The sequence below is a fragment of the Colletotrichum phormii genome (genome assembly GCF_030913505.1).
Source record: "Colletotrichum phormii strain CBS 102054 chromosome Unknown BDP81scaffold_49, whole genome shotgun sequence".
Taxonomy (NCBI): Eukaryota; Fungi; Ascomycota; class Sordariomycetes; order Glomerellales; family Glomerellaceae; genus Colletotrichum; species Colletotrichum phormii.
Window position 1 is genome coordinate 1 of NW_026851491.1, and position 14692 is coordinate 14692.

The window sequence follows — 14692 nt, forward strand, 5'->3', positions numbered from 1 at the left end:
CAAGATAGGGAAGAGCGCTTCTTCCCGAACGTAGGTAGCTATGTCATTTAAGCCAGGCTTAGACGTCGGGATCGATTTCAAATATACAAATGACGTATCGTCTCACGAGTGACAACGTCCAAGAGTCCCGCGTAGGTTGTTGAGAGGGTAAAGATTTTCATAGGAAAATACGTCTGTGTACTTATAGTAGAACGTACGTGTAGACACAGAAACCAGAGTCGTCAAAGTTCAGATTGTAGCTGAAGCCTGAAAGCGACTCCAGCCTTGACAAAAGGCCTAAACGTGATGCGTCAAGAAGGTACACAAATCTTAATGCCTCCTCTCTGCCAAACTGGATTCGGCTTCTCAGACTTCCCCGAGATCGTAAGAATTCGCTATCAAATTGAGATGTCTCTTCTCCAGTGGTAATACTCAAGACAAGAGAGAATTCTAGTCCCGAGCGCCTTGCGTAGTGATCGGGAAAGAACCCAACCCCGGGCTGCCAAATCCCCACCTGCCTAGCAGTTCCTCTGTTCTCAGCGAAGATCGAGTTGTTCCAGACCCCTGTATACTGGAGGATCATCTCAGCGAGGAAGAAGACGACAACGAGCGCTCTTCTAGCTCTTCCAGACCATATAGGACAAGATTCGCGGCATCTTCGTGGCCACTTAAGTATCAGTCCAAAGCAGGTTCTACGGAGCTTATGACATGATCACAGCACAGAATTACAAGATGACGCTGATACTGTCTGGAAAACACTCGTAGTAGACCGCGATGCATATGGAAAGGCACCGCCAGCTTAGTATCACGGAGCTTATATAACCTGTCTTGTATCCGACATCAGCGCTGGGAACATTGACACGAATGCGATTTTGTAGCAAGACGAAGCTGTGACGATGCTCAAGACAGACTATCTCAAAAGAGTACAGGCTGTCTGTTGGAACAGGAAGTATATTGAATGCTAGGGTTAAAATGCTCCGTCCCCTGCGTTCTTCGGCCCTTCTGGAGCGAGAGAAGGCGTGGAGAGCAGCATTCTTGTTGCGAGCTTGTAGAAGAGACGTTCATGTTGGGACAGATGGACAGTAAAGCACTCGACGACTTGACTGTGGAGGAGCTGGCGGGAGAGGACTTTCGTTTAATGTGAAGCGCAACATACCCACATACCACTGTCAAGTTTGATAAGCAATTCACTTTTACACCTAAAAACTTATTCAATAGAACCGGTTTTAGCGAGTCCTGGAACGCAGTTAGCTCCGACTTAGCTGTTCTTGGTGCAAGAGCTTGACGAAGCCGGAAAGTTCGGCTTATGATGTAATAGCCTTTTAAGAGTCAAACATGTCACCACACAGACCCGCCGAGGCAGACCACATCCGTCACACCACGAACAACCCCTTCTCCACGGACATCCGCAACATAAAACATCAATTCGGACTACTACCTACCTCTCTTCCAGTCGTTGCTTCGGACATTAAACAAGTCGATATTCTAGACTTTTTCTAGCCCATCTTCCTCCCGAAACTCATTACCATACACGAACTACATCTCTCTTGTACACACGAGTCATGTTTCTCTCAAACAGAGCGCCTGAGAAGGCCCTTCCCCGCTTCCAGACAAATACGCCACTGGATTCAACATTCGACAAGGACATTCGGGATACGCATCTCATCTATGACTATGACGCCGAAGACGCGGAGGGCAACCCGGAAAAGTGGCGTTACGAAATGTGGTTCTTCTCCGAGGACCGCGTCGTCTACGCCATCCACGGCGGGCCCATGAACGGCCGCATAAACTACCAGACGGCGACTTATCAATGCATCCGGCCCGGCGAATTGTGGCAGGTGAATTGGTTGGAAGAGACGGGAACGGTGTGCTCCTTGGTGTACGACATTCCCAAGCAGAAGATTTCGACTCTTATTTCGTTCTCGAGAGGGCACTGGGAGAACCCTCAGGCGGCGCACGGTGACAAGCGCAACCCGGGAGACTTTGCGAGATGGAGAGTCCTCTCGAGATTTGGAAACCAAACAGATAGGTTCATGTTGTCTGAGCAGGCGGATATTGTCGAAAATTTCAAGGGAAGAGGGGATCTTGTACCGATAGAGGATCATGCGAAAACGTTCTGAGTCTTTTCTCCACGCGCGTGTGCTTTTATGTTAGCAACTGTATAGGCAAGAGCCGGAGTTAAATCAAAGATCCATGTGCTTTTACGCAAAAGATTGTCAGTCTATACGAGACCGGAGCTATCGACCACACAATGCGGTGTATTCCACCAGCTGCTAGATGGCGTGAATACATATACACGTGTGTTTTAACGAATGATTTCTCAATCTGACCCTAATTCCCTTACATCTGCCTATAAATGAATTCGAAATAGACCAGAGTACCTCAAGAGAAAGATTGGAGACTGGATGGATGTAGTAACGCCATCTAGCAGTTGAGGGGACCGTTGACCATTCCAAATTGTCCTATGTCCAGATGAGCCATGCCCTTAAACTGAGCCACCGTGCACAGTATCGTCCTATAATCCTATTCGCCCCCTTGTGTTAAGGTCAAGTCCTGTCTATCGGCACACCTTCGTTCTACCGATAGATGGATCATTCTCAACAACACATTTCAGACCAACGCAACATCTTGTGAAGAAAGGGTCGTTGTCGTTACAAAAGTCTCTTCAATATTTAGAAAACCGCCTGGAAGATGAAGACAGAAGACGAGGTAAAGACTTACCATCAGCGGTTCTGCAGTTTTCTTGGCGTTTAAACAGGTCACCTCCATCGCCATCGAGCTAATGTGTATCAGTAACCCATGAGATCCTGGCTGTGTTCCTGTTATTTATGTAGGCTTACCGAACGAGGTACAGCAGCCGAGACAACGGCGGCGAGTGCTGCAAGAATGGTGATACTGATGGACTTCATGGCTTTGACTTCTAGTCTCTAGAGCTTATGAGTACCTTCGGAATTGCGTAAAGTAGGCGAGATGAGACCAGAGAAACGTCAGTTGAGAGACTTTGAGATAACTGAATAAGCTTGTGATTGATGATTAAAAGAGTTCTGCTTGTTCGGGTGGCAGTTGATCGCTTGCTTCATATTTAGTTCCTAGAGCTGAAATCCGCAGACATCAGCTAACTAGGCCTGACATACTGGCGCAAGGACTCGGAAAAATCGTGGGTTCAGTGTCAAAGATGGTATCAAACATGCCTGGGTGTAGTTATCACGAATAGTATTGTCATACCAAGCGGCCGGTAAAGTCTAATATCAATGAGGGCATCCATGAGCGAGACTGGAAAGTGCACGCCAACTGAAGTGTTCAGTTGGGAAAGTGATTATGCCACGCATGAGAATCTGGCCGTGACACGATTAGCCTTGCATCAGCTCCCACAAACGGCGATGCCGGGCTAAGCCTCTACGTCGCTTTCGGTTCAATGTGTTGAGGGTTCTCTGAAACAGTCGTCTGAGACCGCAAAGTTTAACCACCACCTCGGATTAGTATTCAAGGTCGACGCTGTAGGAAGACGGTGGAATTGTTTTCCCGTTGTCATATCGCTACTAAGAGTCGTTGAGTTCGCGGTGGCATTTCATTTCAGCGGAGCATATCGAAGTTTTGCATCCATCGCCGTCGGGGTGAATAGAAATCAGGGTCTTCTTTCCTTTGTCCAAATGTTATGACGGGATTGTATTACTAGCTACCAGTGAAACCGATGTTTGTGCTATTATTGACAGCAGACAATACTCTACTCCAACCTGTAAACCCATGCCTTTTGGGGCGACAAAGTCCCCTGTATGATATTCTCCCATGCTTTCTCAATTCCATTTGTTCCTCCGACGCCACTTCCCCAAACCAGCTCGAGGTCTGCTACGCTCCCATCTTCAAGGAACCTTCGGAACGTTGATTCGGCGCCGTTGAAGTATTTATCGGCACCCTCTGTAGCAATTCCAGCATCTACAATACCCGTGGTGTTGAGCAGAACAAGTCCCCACTTCTTGAATATCTCCATCGCCTTGAGGGTTTCCTCTGGTGCCATGATCTTTGGCTCTCCTCCGACTTGGATATTGGTAAACACCGTTGACTCCGGGAGTGTTGCCTTAATAGCTTCGCGGAATTCTTCTGTCGCTTTCGGGCGACCACCAAAGTCAGCAACGACCACGCGTTTGGGTTGCAATTTGGCGATCCAGTCCATGATGTCTTTCGTGGCAAGCTCGTTGTAGTTGACTGTCTTGATCTCGAACGATGCCTTAGGCCCGGCTTTCAAAGACTCTGGCGCAGACGTAGCTTGAAGGAGAGCCAAAGGCCCACCACCTGACTTTCTGTCCCTAGTCAGGTTCCAAGAGAATGACCTGCCCGTACGGCTAGACGCCGAAAGATTGACTACCACGGCTGAGCTCAGGTCCGCATCCTTTTCGGTCCACTCCCCAGCTCCCGCGCCGAGAGGATGAACAGGCTTGAAATCCGTGGCGAAAGTGAAGCGGTTCATGACATAACCGCAATTCCAGATGGGAGAGACGTTGGCAAACCACGCCCGAAACTCTTCCGACTGAGCAGACTCGTCAACGAGGTTGTAGCGGTTGTACATGCTCCCGAGTCCCTGTCTGTGTTCGCTGACCTCGCGGAAATGGCCCTTGGGTTCGCTCGGGATGAGAGAAAGGTCAACTGGATGAGAAGAGGTGGGCCAGTACCCGTACAGCAGGCTTTTGGCCGGGATGCCCTCGATATTGGACTCGAGCACCCGTGCAAAGCCCCACGCCGGAACGATGCCCCATTCGGTCCGGTTGTTGTACGGAGTCGGCGCATCCAGAGGAACGGGCCATGTGTTCCACCATTGCAGCATGTCGCCCAGCTTCGCATACGAAAGATTGTTGCTCGTGATCCCGATGAGCGATGTGCGGACGCGAATAGAAGAGACGCCTAGCTGCGGCAGTGCCAGATCAACTGCAACTGTCTCATGTTTCGAGAGGTCTTGCTTGGAAATAACGTGAATTTCGGATACCATTTTGGCTGATGTTTGCTGGCCTAGGCCTACGTGTGCGATGTGTCTTGTTGAGGCTGCGGGCTACTTTTCTCGGTGTCGTTGAAGCAGAAGATTCAAGCACAACTAACGGTCAAAGGAATCGACGTAATATATCGCAGATGCGGTCAAACTCTATCCCGGCATTGTCTTACATCAGCCCGCAGTCAGCTTAATTGGGAGATCCAAAAGTTCCTTAGTTTGTCTGAAACGTCACCCCACCAACCCATTACCTTGCGTCCAGGATCACCCAAGATGGACGGGACGTCAGCATCAGACGAATCCTTTACACTATTATCCTACAAATTGGCAACAAGTCCCAAAGACCGAGGATTCCGACAATGGCCAAAAGAATCAAATTTAGGTTGTCAATTGAGTCATCAGCAAGCCGCATAAGTAGGGAAGTTGGGGAGCGGGGTAAGTCAGCGCTACTTACGGCAGACTGCAAGAGGCACTCCGCCAAAACACTTTTTTCATGCGTCAAAGCAGAAATCGAATTTTACAGTCACCCCACCACCGATTATTAAACTTTACACTAGTGAGATAAACCATAGATATGGTTTACGTAGAATTACGGCTTGAGACATATCATCGATTGAACTTATCCCATCGAGTGCGGATTAACGTCAAAAACGCCAAGGCCAGAACTACCCAATATTGTACCCACTTTTACTCCGCACTTCAATGAGTACATGACGAAACATCATTTGAACCTTTGTTTTCTTCCTTACTGTCACCACTAAAATCATCATTTTGTTTAATGCCGCGATGTCTTCTAGCGATTCCGATGTCTCAGGGGCTTCCGGGGCTTCCGTACGGAGCTGTATTATGGTTGAGCCCCTTCCTGAAGACCTCGCCGTCGCTTGCACTGCCGATTGTACGCCGGAGCGGTGCGATAACAGCACAGTCCGGCCCCACGAACCCCCGGCCGTTGAAGGCGGGCGGCCGGGCACCTTCAGACCCTTTGACGTACCCGCCCGGGGCCGAGGGATACGGGACCTACCGGCAGCCCCGCTTGACCTATTTCTCCAGTATGTCCCCCGGGACCTTGTTGAGCAGTAGGCGTAATAGACGAATACGGCGCCGTTATCTAAGGAAGGCCCCCGGGCTAAACGGTCAAGAGTTTATGAGTAGAGAAAGACCTCTGTAGAATAGATTTACCTCTTCTTAGGAATCCTACTTTATATAGGGATTTATAATGAATCTGGATATTCGGCATATCCAACATATCCAGACAAAGTGGACTGTTCAGCACTGTTCAGTTAGGATCGGACTTGTATATAAGGATGGACTCGAGCTGGGCTCTAGGACAGACTTTCCATAGCTTCTTCAGCAATTAACTTCGTATCAGAATTAACATCCGCTTTCAGCTACTACCTTGACAAGACTACGACTGATCACCGAAGCCTTACCCACCCTTACGATTGACAGACATAGTTTCCTTGAAACTATTCCACGACTACGATTACTGTTACCAGTTCCGCAGCCTCAACTTCTGCAAACTACCCCTACGACTAGCTGGCCGTAACAGAGGTGTAGGCGTCCGTAAACGTACATCAAGCTTTTCAATAACATGCTCTGGGTTCCATAGTGAGATTCCAGCGCCTTTAAAAGCAGTCCTAATGTTTTCTTTATTAAAAACTTTGTTGTGGGCCTGGTAGAAGGCAATAAAGAACTCCGACTTGGTGATGTGGTTTATGGAGGCTTTGATGAATAGATTGATTTCATCACCATATGCGCGTTTTAAAGGCGAATAAAGGGCAATATCTAATAGCTGTAGTAGATGTGACGAATGTGTAGGCATACTGACGGTTATAATATTGTTCTGCTTGCAGTAATTGTCGAATTCGGCCGATACATGGCTCTCGTGGCCGTCGATAATAAGCATCCGGTAGACGCCCTTCGTTTGGTTCTTAGTATGTTTGTCGAAGTGTTTAATCTAGTCAAGACCCGTCTGATTATCCGTCTATCTATTATTGGTAGGTTTGATAACCTAGTCGCTAGGAAAACCTGATTCCGTGGGCTAACTAGCAAGGTGATATACGCCTTTGATAATCACGAACGGAGGGATGCACCACCCGCCCGAATTGATATAACGTACTTGATAAGCGAGCTGCCCACCTAACCATGATCACATTATAAATCTAAATAAGGAGCAACACTAAAAACATAAAATCAATTGAAACTACTCTGAATCCTATTCCTCAGATATTTCTTCATTAAACTGATATGTTCGCGCATTGTGGCCAGTGTTTCCGCAGACGCCATATCGCCGTTGACCTGTTTCTGTCCTCGGCCGATGACCACTACTCTGGCGCGTTTCCTCCTTAATCTGGGCCGTAGCCTCTCTCTGCGATTGAATGTCCTCTGCCTTAGCTACAGTAAGACTTCCTCCTTATCTGAGACGTGTTTTCTTAGCCCTCCTGCGTCGGCTAAGTAGGTTATTTTCCTCCCGGAGGATCTGGACCTCCGACCTTAGTAAGGTAATCTAGTGTATAAATCCCCGCGCTCCCTTTAATAAATGCTCTATAGCTTTAATCATTGAAGTTTGGGAGCTATTTTGATAGCGGGAGATCCTCCTTTTGATGAGTTCGGACTGAGAAGAGGCCTTTGTTGGGTTATTTGGCGTCTGAGAAGTCCACGCGGGGGGTGTTGTTGGTAGGGACCCTGGGGGTGTTGGAGTGTGTAACTTGACATCAAGCTTCGAAAGTACACTTTCGGCACTCAAAGGAACAAGCCCGGCCCCTCTGAAGCCTCCCTGGATGTTTTTTACCGTTAGGGATTGCGTGAAAGCGTTGTGAAATGCAGGGAAGAAGTCCTCCTTCGTAATATGGGTATTACCCCGGCGCATCTTATCCTCAATTTGTCGACCATAAGCCGTCTTTAGTGGCCCAAAACACCCAACGTCTAACGGCTGAAGTAGATGAGACGAATGGGCCGGCATGCAGAGTGTGACGATATTGTTTTCCTTAAAATATATCTCAAAGTCTGCAGAGTGGTGACTTTCGTACCCATCGACGACGAGGAGGCGATACCTGCTAGTTGTATGCGGTTTTGTATGCCGATCAAAGTGCTGGAGCCAGTCTAGGCCTCTTTCATTTGTTGTCCATCCGTTTTCAGACGTTGCAATGACCTAGTCGCGTGGGAGATCTGTTTTTATATACCAGGTAGAGAGGTGATATTGGCCTACAACGATGATGTACGGCGGAACGCTATAGCTTAACGAACTGATGGTCTGAATGACTATAACCCATTCAAGATTGCCAGGCTGCATCATTTTTGTATTTGAACGCCTTTCGGCACTCGTGACGACCATCCCGGATACAATCTGGCCCATCATAAACCCAGTCTCGTCGAAGTTATAAATATCGGAGTCTATAATGCCGTATTTCGCAATTATGTTCGCTACAAGCCGAAACCACGCGTTTATCACGTCTGGATCTTCGCATTAGGCCCTCTTATAGTCGTACTTACGAAAAAAGCGCATCCGGAGCTATAGTTATCGTTTAACGAAGTTTGAAGCCCAGCGCTTCCCAACTGGGGGCACGTCGCGGTCGGCGAGCAATCGATTAGCCATTTCTTCCACACCACTGATCCGGGGAGGAAACTATCGGGAACCTAGGTCGAGAATATACTCAACTAGCTTCTCCTCTTCAAGCTCCGTCAATTTGCGTGAGTTAGGTATAGTATCTTGTCGTGTAGGTGTCCCTTTTAATCGGGTACCTAGGGTCCTAGGGGCGACTGAATAGATTCTTGCTGCGGCTCGAATGCTGAGTTTAGGGTTTTTTTTTTGGATAGCCTTGACTGCTAAGTTCAATTGGGCCTCTTTGCTTTGTGACGACAAGATTATTTGTGGCGTGATACGCATTAGAAGTGAGGAGGAAGGATGAACGCGGTTGGGTGGGCAGCTCGCTTGTCTGGGCAGCTCGCTTATCAAGTACGTTATTCAATGAATGTAGCCTATTTACGGTTGCCAGGCTGGACAGACTTTGCTTTGCCGCGTCGATCAGCGCGTGTTACTACTATTGACGCGGTGATTATGCCTATCATAAAGCTAGTTTCGTTGAAATTATATAGGTCCCCCTCTTGGATGCTATACTTGGCCATTATATTGCGTAATAGCGCAAACTACTTTGATATAACCTTAGGATCTTTTTGAAGAGCCCTTTGATAATCGTATGGACGATTTAACTTGGTTTTCAGAGCAGGCTGCGAGTCCACAAACCGCCTGGCCTATCGCTTGCCAGTAGGCTTGCCATTATGCGCTCGTAGCAGGAGATTGGCCATATCTTCCACACCAGGGAGACGCAAGGGAAACCCTCTTTGATCCTGCTTAATAACGTATTGGAGAAGCGCTTTCTCTTCGATGGTATTGAGTTTATGTTGTTGGGGTTGGGCATGTTCGCGTCGGGGTCGATCGTTCATTCTATAGCGTACGGAACTTTCGGGGACACCGTAAGTCTTCGCAGCACGTAACACACTTAGTTTTCGGCCGGCGGTGCGGGCTGATCGAATAGTCTCGATGGCTAGAAGTATCTTGTCTTTTTGTGTGTAAATTGGCATAATGGTTGTGGAGTTATTATGCGTCAAAGGTTGGAGTGGTTTAATGCAAACCGCATTTGGGAAAAAGTTCGTCGCTGACTGATATTCGTCGCTGACTGATGAACTACGTTAACCTTATAAAACTATTAATAATAGGAACGACGATATCTTTTAAAGCCATCCCGACCACCTCTTCTAATAACTCTAAAAGTAAGGCCCTTATACCTACTAAAACCCTAAATAAAGAAATAAAAGACGCTAAAGACTTAAAAAAAGAACTAGATTTCAATTATAAGGTCTATAAAGGCCTATAAAATAAGTTTAAGAAGAACGACTCTAATATTACCACTATATAGTTAGTAGATACTTAATAATACTATTAAACAACTTGAAACTAAAACCTAGGAAGTAGACTATCTTATTAAGAAGATTAATACCTCCATACTACCTCAAATATTATTATTACGCTATATAACGGATTAAAAAAGCTTAAGCTTAACTTACTTCAAGCCTTTAACGGAACCCTAGGATAACTTAAGGGATTCATTATATAAGTTAGAGCCTATTAACGCTTCTATAAAATAAACTTTAAAAATAAAGCCGAGAAAGTTATCTATGCCGCCTCTTTTTTAAAAGAAAAAGCTCTTATATAGTTCGAACTATATCTGTCACGGGCTGGAGCCCTGTGTGGGCTTAGGCTACGTCGTAAGCCTTACGAGCCGTGCACACGTACTTAAGTGCAGCAGAATGAACAGAGAGGGATCTGTTCATTACGTACCTTTTGGCTGAATAAGCCCGGGTGCGCATTTAGCGCAATGGTTTGTTGTGTCTGCTGCCACATTTGCCCTTGCGGGGCCCACACCGTTACAACACAAATGTGTAGATATACGAGGAAGGACTGCTTAGACTGTAACGTACCCTTATGTATTCGAGGGAATTGTTGGTACCTTTGGCATACGCAGAATACATAGGCCATATAGGTACTAGAACCCTAGTGGATAACTCAATAGATTCACAACCCCTGATTGGCTCTACCCCGCCCTTGGCAAAAATGGCGTCAAGCAGCACTCGATGGGATAGAGTACCGAATATGAGTATTTATTTGCCGGTTTGTGTCGAAAACTGATAGGAATAGAGACAATTGGCACCTCTGCGCCAATGCATAGGCGAATCTGTGGAGCTCTGCAACTCGCCTATTTGAGACGAGCGAACTCAGAATGATGTCAAGAGAACTCAAAACGCTCGACGACATCTGTTGCCCCGCACACAAGCATGAAACCGTGGCACAAACTCGAAAAAGTTTCAATCAAGTCGAACATTTCCTTTTCGTTGAACATTGGTCTCGACACGTCGATGCCGTTCCCGTATTCATCCATATGTTCTGATGAGATCGAAACAGTGATACACTTGGAAGAGACTATGCACAGCCGAAAGATGCACATAGAGATCCAGCGATGCACCGAGAAAGACATCCCTCGTGTCTTTGAAATCGTCTCTCTAGCCTTCGCAAACGACCACGAATTCGTCGATGCCATCTTCCCCGCCCACAGCAGTCCCGAAGGCCGCAAGTTGGGTAGCGAGCGCATGCTCGCCACATTCCATGGAGATCCTTATAGCATCTTCCTTAAGTGTATTGACACAGACACTGGCAGGATAGTTGCGGCTGCAAAATGGAACATTTACAAAGGCGGCCCTGTCCCTCCGCCACCTCAGCTAGATGGTGACTACTGGAAGAACGAAGAGGAGAAGAGATTTGCACAAGCTCTGTTCCATGGGTTCTTTGCGCCAAGACAGCAAGCTATTGAGGAAAGTGGCGCGAAATTGGTTGGTTCGTTGAAGCAATTAATCTCTTGTTGACTTGGGTCATCTGAAGCCAAAGTTTGATTTACTAACGCGAGCCATAGCACTGGATATGTTGATGTGTGATCCTGAATACCAAGGCCAGGGGGCAGGGAGACTGTTGTTAAAAGCCGGTCTCTCTATTGCTGATGAGATGGGAGTCGACGTAAGTTGAAACTTTACCTGTTTGTATTTTCACGTCAACAAAAGGTGGGAGGCTGATTGGAAGACATAGGCGGTGGTAGAAGGATCAGATCGAGGCAGGAGACTTTACGCGTCAGAGGGCTTTGATGGACCCCATTACGTCTGTCCAGTGCCTGATGAGTTTGCTGCGCGGCGGAAGCAAACATACTGGTGGATGCGACGACCCAACACCAGCGTCTAAAAGAGACTCACGTGAACGTCAAGCTTCGTGTATTTTCATCAAATTCGTCGGGGATAATACCTACGACAAAGCCCGGAATGATGGGGGAACTGGAATCAATGGACAAAGGTTTTGCGGACTGGGTTCTTCAATTTTGTGCCCTGAGGAGCAACTTGTAAAGTTGTCGATGCTGCTTCAACAACCTGACCATTTGCATTTATGACTCCCGGTTACATTTCTCCGCGCCGGTCACGTTGAACCACGGTCTACATGAGCAACAGTGCCAACTCAACTTAACGTCACAAATTACTTACCGTCACCCACGTATTGCGGGTATTGTTGCTACATCGGACCAACTACATTCACTCACACTGTATGCCTGACGCGGTTCTCTTATCAAGCTTGTAACTGGTAGCACTTCTAACGATTCAATCAGCGAAGATAAGGGGGTCTTGACTGACTGACTGCTTCAATTTCACCCCATTATCTGACTGATTGATAGTGTTAAATTCTCTAATATATAATTAAAGCTAACTATCGCAACATCTATAGACCCCTCTAGTTACTGAACTTTAAATAGTATTCTATTAAGGATAATAAAGCTGCTACGTAGCCAGTTCTTTAGATATTAGATCTCTTCGAGTGTATTTGGCGCTATTAAGAGCCTCTGCGATATTAGAGTTAACTTTGTTAAGCTAAAAGTCCTTTTATAATCTATTATCATTATAAAAATAGTGAGGATATTAAGCATGAGCTTGCTAAATATCGGAAAAGTATTAAAATAAGATCTTTACTATTAAATAAAATTAATAGTACTAACGTACATGATAAGTGACAGAATCCATGCATGCTTCTACGCGAGTCATGGACATAACCCATTCGGAATGGTCTGACCATCACGAAACAGGCCAGACTGTCATTTCCACCTGGTCCTAGCTCTGCAAGACTTATTAGGATAGCATTAGGCCCACAAGCCTGTGGTGATTCCATCCACTCTTTAGTACGAATAGACGCTCTTTTCTGCTCACTCACATATGCATATTCCGCTGGCCACCCTGACTAACCGTCAATAAGCGAGTGGGCCACCCAACCGCCATCGTGCCACCTACATCATCGCAATACGCATTTCTCCATCGAAAACAATGACAGTACATAACAAAGATACCCAATTAAACTTAGCGGTTCAGGCTACCTAGAAAGACCGAAATCTCAGTATTCGGGCCGCGGCAAAGATCTATAATATTAGTCGCGTTACCTTAGGCCGCAGATTAGAGGGAACGTTATCACGACGTGATAGCACACCTAACTCACGGAATTTGACGCTGCTAGAAGAGAAGAAGCTGATTGAGTATATCCTCGACCTGAACGCCAGATGTTTTCCTCCCCGTCTTCGCGGTGTTGAAGAAATGGCGAATCGATTGCTCGCTAATCGTGACGCGCCCCATGTTGGGAAACGATGGGCTTCGAACTTCGTAAAGCGACAACCAGAGTTGCGAATGCGTCGTTTTCACAAGTACGACTACAAGAGGGCCCAATGCGAAGATCCGGGCGCGATTAACGCGTGGTTCTTGCTTGTGGCGAACACAATCGCGAAGTACGGCATCGTAGACTTAGACATCTGCAACTTTAACGAGACTAGCTTTATGATGGGCCAGATCTCAACCGGCATGGTCGTGACCAGTGCCGAAAGGCGTTCAAACACGAAAATGATGTAGCCTGGCAATCGTGAATGGGTTACGGTTATTCAGGACATCAGCCCGTCGGGCTATAGCGTTCCGCCGTATATCATCGTTGCGGGCCAATATTACCTCTCTACCTGGTATACGGAATCCGGTCTCCTACACGACTAGGTCATCGCAACGTCTGAAAATAGATGGACAATAAATAAAAGAGGTCTATACTAGGCTCGGCACTTCGAACGGCATATAAGACCGCGTACAAAGGGTTAATACCGCCTCCTCGTCGTCGACGGATACAAAAGTCACTACTCTGCGGATTTCGAGATTTTTTATAAGAACAACATCGTCACCCTATGTATGCCGGCTTATTCGTCTCATCTACTCCAGCCCTTGGATATTGGATATTTTAGGCCTCTAAAAACGGCGTATAGTCGAGAAATCGAGGACAAGATACGTCGGGGTAATACGCATATTACCAAGGAGGACTTCTTCCCGGCGTTTCACAGGGCTTTTACGCAAGCGATCACGGAGAAAAACATCTAGGGAGGAATCAGAGGGGCAGGAATTATACCTTTGAGTGCAGAGAGTGTGCTCTCAAAGCTTAATATAAAGTTACGCACTCCGACGCCTCCAGGATCCCTCCCGACAACACCACCGGCATAGACTTCTCAGACACCAAACAACCCAACGGAAGCATCTTCTCAGTCAGAACTCATCAAGAATCGAATCTCCCGTTATCAAAATAGCTCACCAACTTTAATTATTAAAACTATAGAGCATCTATCTAAGGGGGCTCGTGGATTTATGCACCAGATCGCCTTATTAAGATCCGAGAACCAGATTCTTCGAGAGGAGAATAACCTACTTAGTTAACGCCGGAGAGCTAAGAAAAACCGTCTCCGATAAGGAGGAAGCCTCACTATAGCTGAGGGAGAGGACCTTTAGTCGTAAAGAGAGGCTATAGCCTAGGTAGAGGAGGAAACGCGCCGGAGTAGTGGTCGCCGACCGAGGACTGAGACGGGCCAATAACGATGTGGCGTCTATGGGAACACTAATCATAATGCGCGAACATGTCGATTCAATGAGGAAATGTCTGAGGAAGAGGACTCTGAATAGTTTGGATTGAATCCATGAGGTGGGTGTTGATATTTGCTCCTTCATGTCATGTGGTCGTGGTTGGGTGGCCCACTCGCTTGTCTGGCCCACTCGCTTGTCTGGTCCACTCGCTTATCATGTACGTTATATAATAAAGTTATATCTCGTTAAGATACTTTAGCCTTAGAGTCGGGGGTT

The 14692-nt window shown here is 46.9% G+C and overlaps 3 protein-coding genes across 3 annotated transcripts; 2 read left to right on the forward strand and 1 right to left on the reverse strand.

Annotated features, from left to right (window-relative positions):
- Window positions 1–1380: 1380 nt before the first annotated feature.
- On the forward strand, window positions 1381–2292 carry BDP81DRAFT_443448 (Calycin-like protein). The gene has a single exon (XM_060591733.1). The coding sequence runs from the start codon at window positions 1542–1544 to the stop codon at window positions 2097–2099; it is 558 nt and encodes a 185-aa protein (XP_060437490.1). The 5' UTR covers window positions 1381–1541; the 3' UTR covers window positions 2100–2292.
- A 1320-nt stretch (window positions 2293–3612) lies between these two features.
- Window positions 3613–5377, reverse strand: BDP81DRAFT_443449 (uncharacterized protein). The gene has a single exon (XM_060591734.1). It carries the CDS (start codon window positions 4958–4960, stop codon window positions 3704–3706), a length of 1257 nt encoding a protein of 418 aa, XP_060437491.1. The 5' UTR covers window positions 4961–5377; the 3' UTR covers window positions 3613–3703.
- Window positions 5378–10951: 5574 nt separating this feature from the next.
- BDP81DRAFT_336606 (acyl-CoA N-acyltransferase) lies at window positions 10952–11741 on the forward strand (the record flags this gene model as incomplete). The annotated part of the gene is made up of 3 exons (XM_060585930.1): window positions 10952–11345; window positions 11422–11522; window positions 11592–11741. The coding sequence occupies 3 exons, from the start codon at window positions 10952–10954 to the stop codon at window positions 11739–11741; spliced, it is 645 nt and encodes a 214-aa protein (XP_060437492.1).
- Between the last annotated feature and the right edge of the window lie 2951 nt (window positions 11742–14692).

Bases quoted from the DNA above. Each gene is read 5' to 3' on its own strand.
- BDP81DRAFT_443449 (XM_060591734.1), bottom strand. From the start codon at position 4,960: ATGGTATCCGAAATTCACGTTATTTCCAAGCAAGACCTCTCGAAACAT.
- BDP81DRAFT_443448 (XM_060591733.1), top strand. From the start codon at position 1,542: ATGTTTCTCTCAAACAGAGCGCCTGAGAAGGCCCTTCCCCGCTTCCAG.